This window comes from Salvelinus alpinus, chromosome 11, assembly GCF_045679555.1.
Source record: "Salvelinus alpinus chromosome 11, SLU_Salpinus.1, whole genome shotgun sequence".
NCBI classification, from domain to species: Eukaryota; Metazoa; Chordata; class Actinopteri; order Salmoniformes; family Salmonidae; genus Salvelinus; species Salvelinus alpinus.
In genome coordinates, this window is record NC_092096.1 from 53,718,571 (window position 1) to 53,735,810 (window position 17,240).

A 17,240-nucleotide genomic window follows, 5' to 3' on the forward strand; every position below is an offset into this window, starting at 1 on the left:
GGAACCTGCTTCCCTCTGATGGTAGGACAGCAGAGTACCTGCCCAACCCCCGAAAACATCTGAAACCTCTTCAAAGAGTATCCTTAATAACCCCACAGCACCCCCCCACAGGTAAAAAATAAATAAAAGCATAGCAACCTGTCATCAGCACCTGCCTCCGAGGAGCATCCCTCAGAGTTGAGGCCTTACCCCAAACTAGTTAAGAAAATTCCAAATTGTAGTCGTCTCTGTTGTTCATTCAGTTAAGCGTGTACTCGATTGAACTAACACTCGCGCTTGACTATTTTCAGATAGACTTCCAGTCATTGCGCTACGGGTAACTTTCTTCATACTGGATACAGAGACATAAAAATGGTATCCACAAGTTCATCTGACTCTGAGGAAGTAGATAAAGGGCCTCATTGCCAAAATCCCAAAGTACCCCTTTAAGATGAATGCACTAACTCTGGATAAGAGCATCTACTAAATGACTAAAATGTTACATTCAGGATGCAGCAAAAGGGGTTTCTGGGAGAGGGACAGGGGGTTGAGGTTTCAGTGGTTTTCTGCACGGTAGCTAAATACCAACTATTACAAGCTTACATTTCTTCAGGCCCATCCCTCACTGTTCACCAAAACAAATGGCGACTGGGAGGCCATTTTGTTGTTTTTTTGAATTACGGACCGCAGATAAAACATTCTATTACGTGCACAGAAGCAGTATGGTCCTCTGGCTGAAGCGGTAAAATACCTGAGTGTTGTTGTGATGATTAGTAACCAGGGGGGTCTGCCCCAGACAGGTGCCCCGCAGAGGGGGGGCTCTGAATACTCTCCCACTCTCCTGAGACGGCTTCGGAATGAAATGTCCAGCAGCTAAGGGTTCTGGAAAAATACAAAATAAATATGCGTTCTCTCTGCTTAAAATTGTGTGTGTGTGCTTGTGTCTGAATGAGTAAATGTGTGTGTGATTGCGTTTGAATTTGAGACCTGCGTCTGCATATTGAGTGAGGTCAGCTAAACTCACTGACGCATAGCTCAGGACTGATATTCTGTCACTACACTATGCCGTTCTTAACTGAGCTTTTCACACACACACACACACACACACACACACACACACACACACACACACACACACACACACACACACACACACACACACACACACACACACACACACACACACACACACACACTTCCTGCGTACTGAAACAAGAGCAGTCCAGATTCTGTCAGCGTGTTCAGACTGGTCCTTTATAATTGCTGTATACTTGTTCACACTTTTTATTTAATCAGCACTGTGATATATGAGCTGACTGGAGCCCTGAGTTTTCCCTAGTCAGGCCTTGTGGTCAGGGGAAAACTCAGGGTCCTATAGATTGCTGGACATAGCAGCGCTGCCCATGGCACAGATCCAGGATCAGCTTAGAGGGAAAATGCAGAATTGACCATAAATCAGCATCTATGGACAACTTCATTGGGTAACTACTGAATGAAGTGCTGTACCACCATCTAGTGGCTTATTACTAAAGTGCCAATTTGTCCAGCATATAAAATCTCCAACATTCTGCTCTCATATATTGTACTAAAAGGCAACCTATCTATCTGTGTCCTGAACTAACCTGTGTTTCCTCCACTGTTCCTCTGTGCAGCTGTCACCAATGGCCCATCCATGTTCCTCCTCTCCTCTGGGTGACTATCCCTCTCTGTCACCCCCTGGCCCTCTCCATCCCTCATCTGCCCTAGTGAGGGTGACACCTTCCTCTGCTGGTGGGGTTTGGTACTACTCCTGCTGTTCTTCCTCTCAATCTTTTTCTTCATCCCTCCTTTATTGATGTCATCCTTTCTCTCCCTCTCCACTCTTCCCTCCATCTCTCCACCCCCCATCCCTCTCTGGTTGTCAGTAGTCATATCAGCGAAGAGCCGTTTCCTCATAATGGGGTCTCTCTCGCTGAGGTTCTCCTTTGGTCCTCCTCCTGTCACGATCTCCTCCTTTGACTGGGCTGTGTCTCCATGCAGAGCCCCCTGCTGGTCAACTAACCCAACTACACACGGGCTTTCTGTGCTGTCCCTGTGGCCCTTGGTGACGTCACCCTCATTGAATAGCAGTTTTTCTCCAACGCCATCCCTCTGTAAAGCATGACTTGCTCCAAAGCCATCTCTCTTCAGTGAATGACTTGCTCCAAAACCATCTCGCTTCATTGAATGACTTGCTCCAAAGCCATCTCTTTCTACTGTGTGACTTGCTCCAAAGTCATCAGTCTCCAAACCTTGACTTGTTCCAAAGCCATCCCTCTCCAAAGCATGACTTGCTCTAAAGCCATCTCTTTCTACTGTGTGACTTGCTCCAAAGTCATCAGTCTCCAAACCTTGACTTGCTCCAAAGCCATCCCTCTCCAAAGCATGACTTGCTCTAAAGCCATCCCTTTCTACTGTGTGACTTGCTCCAAAGCTATCCTTCTCCAATGCACAACTTTCTCCAATGTCATCCTCCACTCTTAGTTCAAAGCTCGGACCACTGTCCATGTCCTTCATTGTGAAGTCACTCTCTAATGCAGGAAGTAACAGCCCTCTCGCTGGTCTCTTTTTGTCACAGTCTGCCTTCTCTTCGGCCTTGTAAGCTCTCTGAGGTGGAGGCAGTACTATACTCCCAAACTGCCATTTAGTAATAGGCACTGGGGCCCGATGGTCAGCATCTCCTCCACCAGCTAAGGCTACTTCAATGGGCTTGGCTTTAGCCAGCATCTCTCTTTGGTCCTCTGGGGCTATGGAAGTTTCTTCTTGGCTACGTTCAGGGCATTGCCATTCTCCATCTCCACTGCCTAAGTGCCAGCCTTCACTTTGAGTTTCTAGGTTTTTTACATGGTTCTTTGGAGCTATGCTAACGTTAGCTCTGGAGAATGGTGGTCCACAGGCCCCAGTTGGCTTCTCTCTATGGGGCCTAGGGTGCTCCGCTCTGGGCAAGGGTGGTCTGGAATGGCCCTGGTCCTCCAAGGCGAAATGGAGTGAGAAGGTGGGCTCTGTCTCTTCAGGTGCGCTATGGGAAAAGACCAAAAGCTATCAGTCAACAGAGAAAATGAAAATCTGTTCAGGTAGTACCTTTCCGATTCTTAAATAAAAAAATCCCTACTGAACACGAGCTTGACGCATCTGTCACTCTGAGCAGAAATAAGCATCTAGGAGTACTAGGGGCTAGTTGTTATGTATTAGAAAGGTGCTTCGATACTCACTCTCTCCAGTGAGGCTCGTTTGAGGGTGTGTGGAGGGCCAGAGGGTACCTCACTCTGTGGGTAGAAGAGGAGGCAGAGTCCTGGGACAGAGCTGGGGTCTGAGAGTAGTCCCTCTGGGATGAAGGGTCCCATGAGGAGGAAGACTGGGAGTAGGACTGGGGTCTGGACCAAGGCCTGGTACACAGCACATTGAAGGATAGTACCATTTATGTCTATGTTTTGTCTCTTTTACATGTACTAAAATACATGAACAGAAGGATGGTACCATTTAATTATTTACGGGACAGTTTCACAGACAGATTAAGCACTGTTATGGAGAATCTCCATTGAATATTTGTTTGTCTAGGACAGGGATGGGCAACATTAATGGGGCTGGGGGCCACAAAAAAATATTAACTCATCATGAGGGCCGCAGTTGCTCGCGGGTCTGCGTATCCACATCCATACACATCCATACCGACCAAAACATTTTAGTGGCACCACTCTTAACAGTGGAGAGAAGTTGTTTTAAGTTCTAGAGTTAATTTGGTGCAATTATACACATTTTCCCATGGGGTTTACAGAAAATGTTGCAGTTTTAAACAGTGTTGTAGTACTCCAGACCGGTCTCAGTCTTGAGACCACATATTGAGTGTCTCGGTCTCGTCTCTGTGTTGGATAAATCTTTACTTGATCTTGGACCATGAGGACTTGTAATTTCTTCCCGATACAAGCTGAGTAAAAAAAACACAGAATTATCAGCTTCCATTCAGTCAGCACATAAAAACCGCTTCGCCAGGTCAAATATACACACTCCTTTCTTGAAACATGAATATCTTATCACATATTGAAACCTGGGATTCCTACTTTACTAGTAACATTACTGTCCTTTACTTTCGATAAAAAAATATCCTCAAACTGTAAGCATTTCCTTGAGTCGCTGGTAAGGAAGAGTGGGGGAAATTGTGCCCTCACTATTAGTAAGGGGAGACAGGGGGAATTGTAACAGTCTTTATATCATTATAGACATGTTTGCACAGTGGCAAACCTATTGGACCTAGACTACAGTGTGTGACAGGCTCGTGATGCTGAAAGGACAACAACCGTAATACCAGCGCACTTATGTAGGAGAATGTACTTTTTGCAGTGGTGGGAAAAGTACAGAATTTTCATACTTGAGTAAAAGTAAAGATACCTTAGCAGAAAATGACTCAAGTAAAAATGAAAGTAACCCAGTAAAATACTACTTGAGTAAAAGTCTAAAAGTATTTGGTTTTAAATATACTTAAGTATAAAAAGTAAATGTAATTGCTAAAATATACTTAAGTATCAAAAGTAAAAAATACAAGTATAAATCATTTCAAAATGATCATATTAAGCAAACTAGACAGCACAATTCTCTTTGTTTTTACATTTACGGACAGCCAGGGGCACACTCCAACACTCGGACATCATTTACAAATGAAGCATGTGTGTTTAGTGAGTTTGCCAGATCAAAGGCAGTAGGAATGACCAGTGATGTTCTCTTGATAAGTGTGTGAATTGGACCATTTTTCAGTCCAGCTAAGCATTCAAACTTTTAGGTGTCAGGGAAAATATATGGAGTAAAAAGTACATTCTATTCTTTAAGAATGTAGTTAAGTAAAAGTTGCCAAAAATATGATTAGCAAAGCACAGATACCCCCAAAAACACCTTAAGTAGTACTTCAAAGTATTTTTTACTTAAGTACTTCACACCTCTGACTTTTTGTAATACAAAAAAGGCCAGTGGTGTAGTGTATGCTACATGCAGGTATACGTCCTATAGCCACTTTTTTTTTCATATTGCGTATATTCACTTCTTAACCCCCACTTATGCATATTCAAGTAGTGTAGTTGTATACAATTGATCAATTATGTAGTAGGCTACAATAGAGAAATCATGCACAAAGCAGCATTCACATTCGCAAAGCATGTGAAATATATTCACATGAGCACTGCACACATAGTCTAGTTTCAGCGGAACATCATCTGCAGGCAGCAAGAGCCTGCAGCTCTCAACTGGTTGTGGCAGGAAGCAGCTCACAGAAGAACGATATCGGTAGCCATTAAGGTAGTTAGGAAAGACGTTTCAACTTAATGAAATAGTAAATATTTCAGCTTTAAATTTTCATGATTTTTCATTAGTTTTTTTCCTGCGAAGCACATTGCGTTGCATTCCATTTCTGAAATGTGCTGTATAAATAAAGATTAATTTGATTTGGTCCAGGCAATAATGGGCATGCAAACCAAGTATTGAAAAGGTTTTGGTTAGTAGGCTATTTGCAATGTGCAATTCAGTCATCATGCATAGTTTGCATGAACATTGCTAAAGGTTTTCCCAAAAAACATTTACTGCAAAGTAGGCCTACCTGACAGAATGATATCGTGCTGATTTGTATCAACGGGGAAGGCATTTGTTTTGCTCAATTGAATTAAAGGGCCACTACACCCTCAAAAATAGTGATGTGGTTTAAGCGTTGATATGGACTTAGAACACCACATTTTTGCCGTTTTTCTGTACTGAACAAAAATATAAATGCAACATTAAAGTGTCTCATGTCTCATGAGCTGAAATAAAAGATCCCAGAAATGTTCCATATGCACAAAATGCTTATTTCTCTCAAATTGTGTGCACAAATTTGTTTACATTCATGTTAGCATTAGCAAGTATTTCTCATTTGCCAAGATAAGTTGACTAAACAGCCTGATCATTACACAGGTGCATCTTGCGCTGGGGCCAATAAAAGGCCACTCTAAAAATGGGCAGTTTTGTCACACAACACAATGCCACAGATGTCTCAAGTTTTGAGGGAGCGTGCAATTGGCTAGTTGACTGCAGGAATGTCTATCAGAGCTGTTGCCAGAGAATTGAAAGTTAATTTCTCGACCATAAGCCACCTCCAACGTCGTTTAAAATAATTTGGCAGTACATCCAACCGGCCTCACAACCGCAGACCACGTGTAACCACACCAGCTCAGAACCTCCACATCCGGCTTCTTCACCAAGACAGCAGACACACAGCATGATATTAAAGGATAAGCAGTCCATTCACTCGATAATAAGCCGGTAGATCCCAGTCATAAGAATACAAAAACACAGCCATTAGATTAAGTACACTATATATACAAAAGTATGTGGATACCCCTTCAAATTAGTACATCCGGCTATTTCAGCCACACCGTTTCTGACAGGTGTATAAAATCGAGGACAGCCATGCAATCTACATACACAAACATTGGCAGTAGAATGGCCTTACTGAAGAGCTCAGTGACTTTCAACGTGGCCCCGTCATAGGACGCCACATTTCAGTTCGTCAAATTTCTGCCCTGGTCAACTGTAAGTGCTGTTATTGTGAAGTGGAAACGTTTGGAGCAACAACAACTCAGCCGCAAAGTGGTAGGCCACACAAGCTCACAGAACGTGGCCGCCAAGTGCTGAAGCACATAAAAATCGTCTGTCCTCGGTTGCAACACTCACTACCGAGTTCCAAACCGCCTCTGGAAGCAACGTCAGCACAAGAACTGTTCATCGGGAGCTACATGAAATGGGTTTCCATGGCCGAGCAGCCGCACACAAGCCTACGATCACCATGCGCAATGCCAAGCCTCACCTGGAGTGGTGTAAATATCGCCGCCAATGGACTCTGGAGCAGTGGAAAGGCGTTCTTTGGAGAGATGAATCACTCTTCAGCATCTGGCAGTCCGACAGATGAATCTGGGTTTGGCGGTTTCCAGGAGAATGCTACCTGCCCGAATGCATAGTGCCAACTGTAAAGTTTGGTGGAGGAGGAATAATGGTCTGGGGCTGTTTTTCATGGTTCGGACTAGGCCCCTTAGTTCCAATGAAGGGAAATCTTAACGCTACAGCTTACAATGACATTCTAGATGATTCTGTAATTCCAACTTTGTGGCAACAGTTTGGGGAAGGCCCTTTTCCTTTTTCAGCATGACAATGCCCCCGTGCACAAAGTGAGGTTCATACAAAAATGGTTTGTCGAGATCGGTGTGGAAGAACTTGACTGGCCGGCACAGAGCCCTGACCTCAACCCCATCGATCGCCTATGGAATTAATTGGAACGCAGACTGCGAGCCAAGCCTAACCGCCCAACCTCACTAATGCTCGTGGCTGAATGGAAGCATGTCTCTCCAATGTTCTAATATCTAGTGTAAAGCCTTCCCAGAAGAGTGGAGGCTGTTATAGCAGCAAAAGGGGGACCATCTCCATATCAATGCCCAAGATTTTGGAATGTTCGACGAGCAGGTGTCCACTTACTTTTGGTCATGATGTGTATTTCCTAATCGAAATGTACAACTATTACTTCCCATTGCAAAAAACATTTCACATTTAGCACACAAAGTAACCGATGATCTAAAGTTTAAATGCAAGAATGTTTCACACACAAGTTATTTTCCAAAGAGATGGCTAACAATAGCAAGAAAGCTGCAATTAAAAATACAGTTCCACTCATACGATGATCATTTGAAACTTAATCTCTTAAAAGTTATTCTTGAAAAGGGAGAAGCTAACAAAACATCCTCTTTGATAACACCTGCTGCAGCCCCTGCAAACAAGCCTAAAACAAAAGCTGGCTAGCTAGACCTTGGGAAAACTACTGTTTGGTATTGCAGTGACTTCTTGGCCTTCCAGAAGGCAGACGTTTCCATAAGCTTTTGGAAAAACGGTCCCACCCATTACAAGTCAAAAAGTGAAATCCACTGTCACTCCAAAATGTTGCTCTAATACAGTTGAATGGCAGAGGCTTATCAAGCTTCTGATGTCCTAGCCAATAGCTGACTTCGCTAGATTTATCTCCCCAGAGACCAAAGAAACATTTTAGTTAGATTTATTTGTTTTATCTTCAGTGTTAACTGTTTCCTTTCAAACAAAAACTGAAGAGATTAAATCAGAACATCATTGAATGTAATAATATAATTAATATAATTATTTTATAAAGGCCCTCATTGTTCCCTACTGTGTTTGGGTTAGTAATCATTTGTAGTGGCTTTATTTTCCCTCAGCATGCTTTTTTTTAACCATTCTGAATGTATAAAGAATCCATATATTCTTCTGAAATATGAACACAAGAAATACTGGACATTTTGAACTCTTAATTTGACAAAATCACAATCATCGTCTTGAATTGGACTCGCATTTTTCTGGTCTCGGTCTTGACTCGGTCTCGTTGTCCTCCTCCCGGTCTTGATTCAGTCTCGCCCCGCCCTCTGGTCTTGAACCGGTCTCGCACACAACACTAGTTTTAAAGCAAGTTTGCTGCAACTCCACACATTTTGCCATGGAGCCTAGAGAAGATATTGCAACTTTATAACTAATTTCCTGCAATTCTACTCATTTTGCCATAGGGTGGAAAGAAATGTTAGCAGTTTTTAATGACATGAGTGAGACTAACAAAATCAAATGGGGGCACCACGGCCGGTAATTCGACCATAAATTTAGATCGTTACGTAATTTAGCGGCCAGCTAAAAATGTTTGGCTGACATGGGCTACTTGACTATCAGTGACTGAAACAAGAGAAAAACTGACGATGCACAACCAAATTTCAAAGTGGCACATTGTCTATTATACTATGCTAACTCGCAACATTAAGTCGAGACCCCGACTGAGTTCTAAGGGCCTTCAAAATAGGGACCCCGCCAGTTACTCATCCCTGGTCTAGGACTATAGGCGTAATCTATGTCTGGAAAACAGGCCTATATGTTCTGTGCCTGTTGCATGCACAAGATATATCACACCAGATGTTTCCTCAAGGGAACAATAGTTCATTGAATTTCACCACTGTCATATAGTAAGGACTCAATCCAACGGTCTATTCTCCCTGGAGAGCATACCATCTTACTGCATTTCAGGTTGCTAATGACACCTCTTATCTGCCTATCCCTAACCAAATAAACTATTTTATGCCACTTCATTCTGTACCATGTAGGTTGCTAATGACAACTAACACTGCCTATACGCCCAACCCAATAGCTTTTTCTATTCCCCTACTACTGTATCATCTCCTCACCGGTCTGCCTCTCTCCCTCTCCTCTTCTCATGTGTTCCTCTGCTCCAGCTGGCCTCTGACTGGTACTCTCTCGGTCTGCTGCCATACCGCTCATCTAACATTTGAACAGATAGGCTTTTTACAAGTATAGTAGAATAGAGAATACTTACTTTACCCACTTCTTTTTACCACTGCATCACTGCTTACGATTGTTTAGAATAAAAGAGCGGTGTCAGGTCTATAGAATATATGTAGATCACATTTCCATCGGATTCATTCTAAATATTGCACTGCACTATTCAGTCCTTGCTGACTCACGCTGTCTGTAGCTTTGGGCCCTGGCTGTGTCTGAGTAGCGGTTGTGGCTCTGGGCACGGAGAGCTGCTAGGATCTTCTGTCCAGACGCAGACAGAGGCCCTGAGTACAGCCTATTACTGCTGCTACTGTACCTCTCCATCTCCTATTCCTCCTATCTGCCTACACAAAGAACAGGAAGAATATCAGAGTTATGATTATGCATTCTCTGTACTGTCACTTGTTATATCAAGCTGGTTGATGGAGCCCAATTGTCTTCAAATATTTTTTTTTACAAATAAATTAAAAATAAAAAAGTACAAAACTGAATACTCACACGCACAAAACATTTTTCTATTAGTTGTGAAGACATTAATATTTATTATAATTTCTTATGAAACAAACAAATACACAAAGGCGCTTACAGGAACATCGACAAAGAACACTAGCAGTAAAACAAGTGACATTACATCTGAATTGAAACATTGCCACAAGAAAACAGAGAAGAGATCCAATAGTCATCCTCATCCAATTGTCTTTTGTCAGAACCCTCTCTCCATATTGTATTTCCAAATCCAAGGTGCTTGGCATTTAACTGGCACCCGGGGTGGCGAGAGGGAAGAGGAAATGGGTAAGCCAGGGATCATTAGGCAGAGCAGCAACCTTTCTCAGTGGCCACTTCACCTTGTAGTACCTCCACTACTTTCTGCAGGATTCTCCACTGTTCTGTATGAGCTGTGTTTTGCACTCACACCCAGAGAAAGGGGTCGTGGAGAGGGGAAGAGAGGTGAGGTAGTAAGAGAGCCCCGTTACAACCGGCCCTTCTTGGCAGCAGCCGCTTTGCTCTCCAGCTCCTCCACTACTTTGTTCAGCAGCCTGGGGTCCAGGTGGAAGTAGACGTACAGTTCCCTCTCTCGCCTGAGAAGAGGGCTGTGGTCCAGCTGGGAGCGTTTACCCCGGACCTCCCCCATCACGTCCTGCATCAGACTGTACAGACTGTTCTGCTGGACCTCCAGTTCTCCCAGCTTCACTGTCAACTCCTGGAGAGAGGGGGAGGGGAGGAGGAGAGGGTACGATGGAAAGGAAAGACAGGGGAGAGAGGAAGGGTAGAGGGAAAGAGGCTTTTAGTAGACATCCAGAGAGACACGTCAGATTACTGCTAGCTGGTGCTGATAAAGTAACAAATAGTGGGGACACTAACTTAAAAGTCTATCCTGGACTGCAAGAACAGTACTCAGTATTTTCTCACATCAGCATACCACAAGTGGTTGAGCTTTTCTAGAACACTGACTGACATACACAAACAGTTCCTCGCACAGATGGTTATTCACAGCTTTATTGACAATAAGACATTTAAAAAACAACGACACGTTTTAGAGAGAAACGAAAGTGTCTCTTTACTGCAGGTGGAACTGAGATGAAACCCTGTACGGAGCAAACATGAATTTAGTACATTTTACAAAGAGAGGAAGAAGAAGAGGACCGAGGGTGTGAAAAGGATCCCTGTTGAACTGGAAGAAATAAACATGTGCTCTTCACAGAAGTGCCAGTGCCTCATTGTCCAGTGCAGTCACTATTCAAAACCCATATACCAATGCAGTGTTCTAAAAGTGAAGCATCACCAGTGAATCCACCACTAAACAGAATTCGATTCATTTCAAAATACTGTATTTATCAAACAACGGACAATTACTCCGGCAGCAGTGCAAATTACGTATAAAACCCATAGGACCTGTGCTACCACTTCCTCTCCCAAACGTGTTTTATAATAAAACTCTGCTAACTCACGCTACTTTGAGACGAAGACGACGGTAACGAGGAAGTGTGTAGGTGTTCAGAAACGTACCTGTGCGTTGGGGCAGAGATCCTGGTCATGTGACGTCGCCGTAGGACATACCTGCGGCGCCAAGAACAGCTGCTGCAACCCCGAGAAGGTTGCCCGGCGCAACGCCTCGCAGTCGCCGTGGAGACGGGCGCCCGTGTAGTGCTGTTGGCGGGCGGCCCCGGCCAGGGCCTCGCGGCAGGATTGGAGCTCCCCCTGGAGGTTGCGGGCGGCACTTTCCAACCCCTCGTAGGTACGGAAGGGCTCCTCACGGCCACCACGTTCTGAGGCGTTGCCTGACTCTAGGATCCGGAGAAGCCTGGGGGAGCGAGAGGTGTGTCACATACTGTATATTAGGGCTGGGAATTGCCAGGGACCTCACGATATGATATCACGATACTTAGGTCCAAATACGATATGTATCGCGATTTGATGTTACAAACATATTGCTCACTATGTTTGCTGCAGAGAGAGAAGAGAGCATGAGAAAATGAGTTTTGATCAGTAACCAGGTTTACATTCATACAACCTTTATGAGTCATTAAAAAAAAGGCATGATGAAAATTGTCGGTCGACAAAACACGCTAATGGCGGTGGACATGATATAATAACAACCACATCGAAGTAAACTTGGAGTCACACGATGATATGGTGTGTGGTCCTCCCACTACGACTCGGGAAACCATGCAATTTATTTGGCTACAGATTAAATAAATGATGAATTTCACAGTGTGATGAAAGTGCACGGTGATGACCTTGATTTCCAATAAATATCGAGGGTCTTATTCTGGTGATCGAAGCTTGGCTGCCGTTTGACAAATTAAAAGAATTGTGCTCTTATTATCTTATTATGTAGGCTATAATTGCACGTGTCAATACCAGAGTGCTATATAACAAAATGTTTGTGACAAAACCATCAGTAGAGCTGAAAATGTTTTTTTTTGTTGTTGCAGAATTTAACAGCAAAAGTCATTTTTTAATGGGGACTCCCGAGTGGTGCAGTGGTCTAAGGCACTGCATCGCAGTGCTAGCTGTGCCACTAGAGATCCTGGTTCGAGTCCAGCCTCTGTCACAGCCGGCCGCGATCTGGAGACCCATGGGGCGCAGCACAATTGGCCCAGCGTCTTCCGGGTTAGAGGGTTTGGCTGGCAGGGATGTCCTTGTCCCATCGCGCACGAGCGACTCCTGTGGCAGGCGCAACACACGCTGACACGGTCGCCAGGTGTTCAGTGTTTCCTCCAACACATTGGTGCGGCTGGCTTCCGGGTTAAGCGGGCATTGTGACAAAGAAGCAGTGCGGCTTGGCTGGGTTGTGTTTCTCCACCATCTCTGGTGGTAAAATGTGCTTATTTTATTTATGTGGATTTTAGAATATTTGTATAAAAATCTGTCGCCAATTGGATGGAACCTAGCTAGCTAGTCAGGGAAATAAAAGTGCTGAAAACATTTGGCTCACTAATTATAAACACATAAAGGAGAAAAAAGGTTTGGGTGCAGGTACAGCCGATTAACGTTAACAATTTTTTTTAAATGTATTTACAAATCGACACTTGGGGTCAAAACAATATAATATCCTCAAAAAATTATATTGTGATATGTAACTGTATCGATATCCCCCCAAACACTACTGTACTGTATATCAATGCACTGTGTTCCATATTGCTTTTAGTGTGAGAGAAGCAAATACATCTGGGTCGCTTTCAAGTGAAACGGGAAAGAACTACCTAAACCTGTCCAATAAGAACACCTTGTGGTTTTCCATTGAAAAACGTTTTGCTTCAGTGTGCCTGACTGAGCACGACCCTGGTACCTGTCCTCCTCTAATCCCTACCTGGTGAAGGATGCATCCTTGGAGCTGATGATGGACTGAGGACTGGGTCTGGGGTTATGGGACAGCTCAGGATGGGCTAGGGCCTGGATCCTGAGGGCTGCCTTCTCTCCTCCCGCCCCCAGCCAGCCTGCCACCTCCCCAAGCTGCTTTAGCACCTGCCTACCCATCCTCAGCTCCATCTCCTGGGCCAGGAGGAGCAGCTCGAATGAGGCCTTTTGCCGCAGGAGGTGGTCTCGGACCTAGATGGAGAGATGAATGAATGGATGGATAAAGACAGAACGTTATTATCCTCTAAGGAGGGCAACAATAGAAACACTGAAAATACGTACAAGATGATACTGATGGACTGGATGATGATCATTTTTTTCACCTGGTGTTCAAAACTAAATGATGGGAAAACCCATGCAGATATGAACATGGATATTCTAACAAGATCCAAAACAGCATTTGTACAAAACTAAGTAACTGTACCTGCTCCTGTCTGGAGGTGTAGTAGTCCTGCCTGGCCAGCTGCAGGTCCAGGTCTCCCCTCACCACGGGCACGTTGAGCAGCCTGGCGCTCTCCCTCAGAGCAGCCGGTACAGACCCCTGGAGGAGAGACTCCAGATCAGCCGCCACGCCCTGCAGCTCACGCCTAGACACGGCTTCACGCGCCTGGAGAGCAGAGGTGGAGTTGGTGGTGCCCTGGGAGAGGAGAGAAAGAACGATAAAGGTTGCATTAAAGAGTAGGTATGATTATGTTTGTTTGTAAGGCTGGTGTGATTGTGTGTACAGACTACAGAGCATGCAACACTTACAAACCAACAGCACTAAAGACTAAGGCTGATCTGTGGTAGATGTACTACTCTAGTCTCTAACCCTCTCCAGTGCCTTACCTTGGTGAATGACTGCAGGTTCCCCGTGATCCACTCCAGCCCAACCCTGGCTCCCTGCTCTTCTGCCCTGGCCTTGATCAGCTGGTGCTGGGCCACCATATGACCCCACTGGAGCCTGGCCATCTCCTTCCTCCTCTGCTCCACCACTCTCTCCTCCACCTCTTTTCCACCCTTCTCCTTTATTTCATCCCCGTCATCGCAGAGGCTGAGGTCCAGGAGCTGGAAGCGTTCGGAGCAGGAGGTCTCCACCATGTTGCTGATGCCCTGGAAGAACTGGCGCTGGGTGAGGGCGGCCAATGCCTTTGTGTTAAGCTCCTCCTGGTGGAGGTAGGGCTCCAGGGACAGCTGGGAGAGCAGGACAGGGGGCCCTGGAGGGGTGGTGGTGGTCACAGAACCAGAGGCAGCAGCCTCTCCCTGGGCCTTTCCTTCGTTGGACACTGGATCTATTTTGAGGAATGATCCTAGCCTTTTCACCTCGTCCGTGAGGTTCTGTAGCGCGGCGTTGGTTCCAGCGTTCTCTGCCCCCAGCGCCGCGTTGGCGTCCTTCAGCCTGCTGGCGGCGGCGTCCTGCTGGGAGGCCAATCGGAGCGCAACGTCGGCCCGGGCAGTGGCGAGCACCTGCAGCTTCTTGTACCTGCGCTGTTTCAGCTGCTTCTCCTTTTTCAGAGCAGATAGCTCCGACTCTAGGTCCTCCACGCTCACCTCCCCCTCTGCTGAGGAAGGACCGACCACACCTACTCCAGCAGCAGGCCCACAGGTCTTGAGGACCTCATCCAGCGCGGTCCCATCGAGGATGGGCTTGCCAGAGTTGCGGAGGGCCTTGAAGGCCTGGGCCTCCTCCGGGGTGAGCACGTTTCCCTGGTTGAGGGTGCGACAGACGAAGCGCAGGAGTTGGAGGTTTTCCGGAGCGCAGTCGAAGAGCCAGTCAAACTCAGAGGCCTTCAGGGATGGGGTGCCTGGGTAACCTAGGCGACCCAACGCCTCCACGAACTGACCACCGTCTAACATGATGACAGCACTCTACAGGCTACCAAACTGTCAGAGGCAGTAGGGTCAAGGGTGGGAGTTATACAGATGAGAATTGACAGAAAAATTATCAATGATATTTAAACTGTAAAATCATAGTCACCCAATAGAAATTAGGGGTGTAGTGGTACACATATTCGTAACGAACTGTTCGGTATGGGGATCTCTGTAAATAAAAATATTAAACACTAGGCCAATAGGCTATGCCTACACTGCATTTCAGGCTATTTTATTTTAAAAACTAGAGCCTATGCGCACGTTGTAATCAAAATGTATTTTTGTACAATGACGAGTGGTGGTGGGAGGTCGATAAACCAGGAGGATTCTCCATCGTTTAAATCTCCAGGTTTCCCAGTAGATTACAACGACGATGGACAGAGAGTGTGTGTCGCCACTGCTGAACGAGAACAGCCTACGCTACTGCCAACACCTCAAACGTTGACACATTTACGGTGACATAAACCCAGTATTCCTACCACCGGAGCAAGACGAACCGCAGTCGATTCTGACCGGGCCAAATAAATTACATGAGCCATAAGTCTGCTTATAGCCACAGATGTGCGACCATTCTCAATGGTTGAGAAGAATGGGGAGTTTCAGCACCTCGTGGAAGTGCTCCGTTAATTACGAACTTTGCCCTCTCGCACCTACAGTACCAGTCAAACAGTTTGGACACACCTACTCATTCCAGGGTTTTTCTTTATTTGTACTATTTTCTACATTGTAGAATAATAGTGAAGATCTCAAATCTATGAAATAACACATATGGAATCATGTTGTAACCACACAAAAAAAGTGTTTATATTTCAGATTCTTCAAAGTAGCCACCCCTTGCCTTGATGACAGCTTTACACACTCTTGGCATTCTCTCAACCAGTTTTGATTTGTTTAACTGACTGGGTATCCCCTTTCTGCAGATGGATGGACCTCCAGGGTTACAGAGCGCTAGTTAAGTGACAGCCCATCACATCGCAGTGGACATGAAAAGTGGGAAACTAAAAATAGGCCTACTGTGCTAAACACACACCCCCTTTATGAGTGACACAAGTGAGCATATTTTTCCTCTTTGCAACATAGCATAAGCTTATACATTGTCTGAGCCATGTTTACATAGACTTCAAACATATATTGCACTTTATTTTAGTGTTGTTGTTGATTTAAGAAAATAAAGTGTTGTTATTCCTGATTGTGCACTCATCAGGCATTATATGACTCATGATCATATGGAATCAGGAATACCAACACCTTCTATTTTCTTAAACAAATTAACTACAGTAACTGTTGGCATCTCATTTTCCACTCTTCAGAAAACAAATCATTACCCCCAAAACCACAATAAGTACTGAACCATAGTGAACCTTTACACCCCTAATAGAAATGATACCATCAAGCAGTGCTTCCCCTATACTTATTTAACAGGGGTGATGCCACCCTGCAGAAATAAATCCTAGGGGAAACACTGATCAAAGCAAGACAATTTCCTGTGGAGAAGACGGTCCCTGAAATGAGGCATCCTCCCCAGTCTTAACTAGCCATTTCAATGTGAAATCTATAACGACAAACAAGTTGTCAGTAGCAAAGCTTCTCCGCCCTGATCATCGCCTGTATGTCAGTCAAAAATATCCACTATTTATTAGATGGGTAGCTAGCTAGCTCACGTTTATTAGGAGGCGTGGAAATTGAAAGAAATCACAACAATGATTGCTAACTAAGTTACTTTACTCATGCAAAATAGAGTTAATCATTGTAGAAATACTTAACCAAACATTTGTTTTGTTTAACAACTAACGTTATATCTGGTATGACAGTAAAACTGTCAGTGTCCTTTACGTTACAGGCTTGCTAGCTAACGATAGAATAAAAGTTGTTTCACGGATAGCTATGCAAGCTAGCTAACGTTAGCTAACTAACTGCTAGCCACAGCATCATTCATGCTATATAACGAACGCCTGAGGTTCGTGAAGTGAATACATTTTCCAAAACCACCATTAATTCTGAAGTAATTTGTCTATCTGTTTTTAGTATAATTTTTACCTTGCCAAGTAATTTCGACGAAGAAATCAGTTTCAGACTTGTTTTCTGACAGTTTCTCTGTTAGAGGGAAACGGGTAACAGTTAGCCAAATGTCGGCTAGATAAATGCGCGCGTTCTCATCCAAAATGAATTCACTCCCGAATTAT

The 17,240-nt window shown here is 44.7% G+C and overlaps 2 protein-coding genes across 4 annotated transcripts in view; both read right to left on the reverse strand.

Moving 5' to 3' along the window:
- poln (polymerase (DNA directed) nu) overlaps positions 1–1,956 on the reverse strand; it is an 81,608-nt gene extending 79,652 nt beyond the window's left edge. Inside the window, exons 1-2 of the mRNA XM_071333549.1 lie at positions 1,602–1,956; positions 731–861 (exon numbers count right to left, since the gene is read on the reverse strand). Of these exons, the coding sequence (XP_071189650.1) occupies positions 731–861; positions 1,602–1,914 (444 nt within the window). The 5' untranslated portion in view covers positions 1,915–1,956. The remainder of the gene's footprint in view (positions 1–730; positions 862–1,601) is intronic.
- Positions 1,957–9,853: 7,897 nt separating this feature from the next.
- haus3 (HAUS augmin-like complex, subunit 3) overlaps positions 9,854–17,240 on the reverse strand; it is a 30,599-nt gene continuing 23,212 nt past the window's right edge. Inside the window, exons 1-6 of one of the 3 annotated variants that reach the window (XM_071333550.1) lie at positions 17,095–17,222; positions 14,035–15,069; positions 13,631–13,843; positions 13,160–13,398; positions 11,353–11,647; positions 9,854–10,546 (exon numbers count right to left, since the gene is read on the reverse strand). In XM_071333550.1, coding sequence (XP_071189651.1) covers positions 10,316–10,546; positions 11,353–11,647; positions 13,160–13,398; positions 13,631–13,843; positions 14,035–15,042 — 1,986 coding nt within the window. In that variant the 5' untranslated portion in view covers positions 15,043–15,069; positions 17,095–17,222 and the 3' untranslated portion in view covers positions 9,854–10,315. Of the gene's footprint in view, positions 10,547–11,352; positions 11,648–13,159; positions 13,399–13,630; positions 13,844–14,034; positions 15,070–17,094; positions 17,223–17,240 lie in introns of those variants that run through there. The other 2 variants (XM_071333552.1, XM_071333551.1) reach the window with 2 other exon arrangements.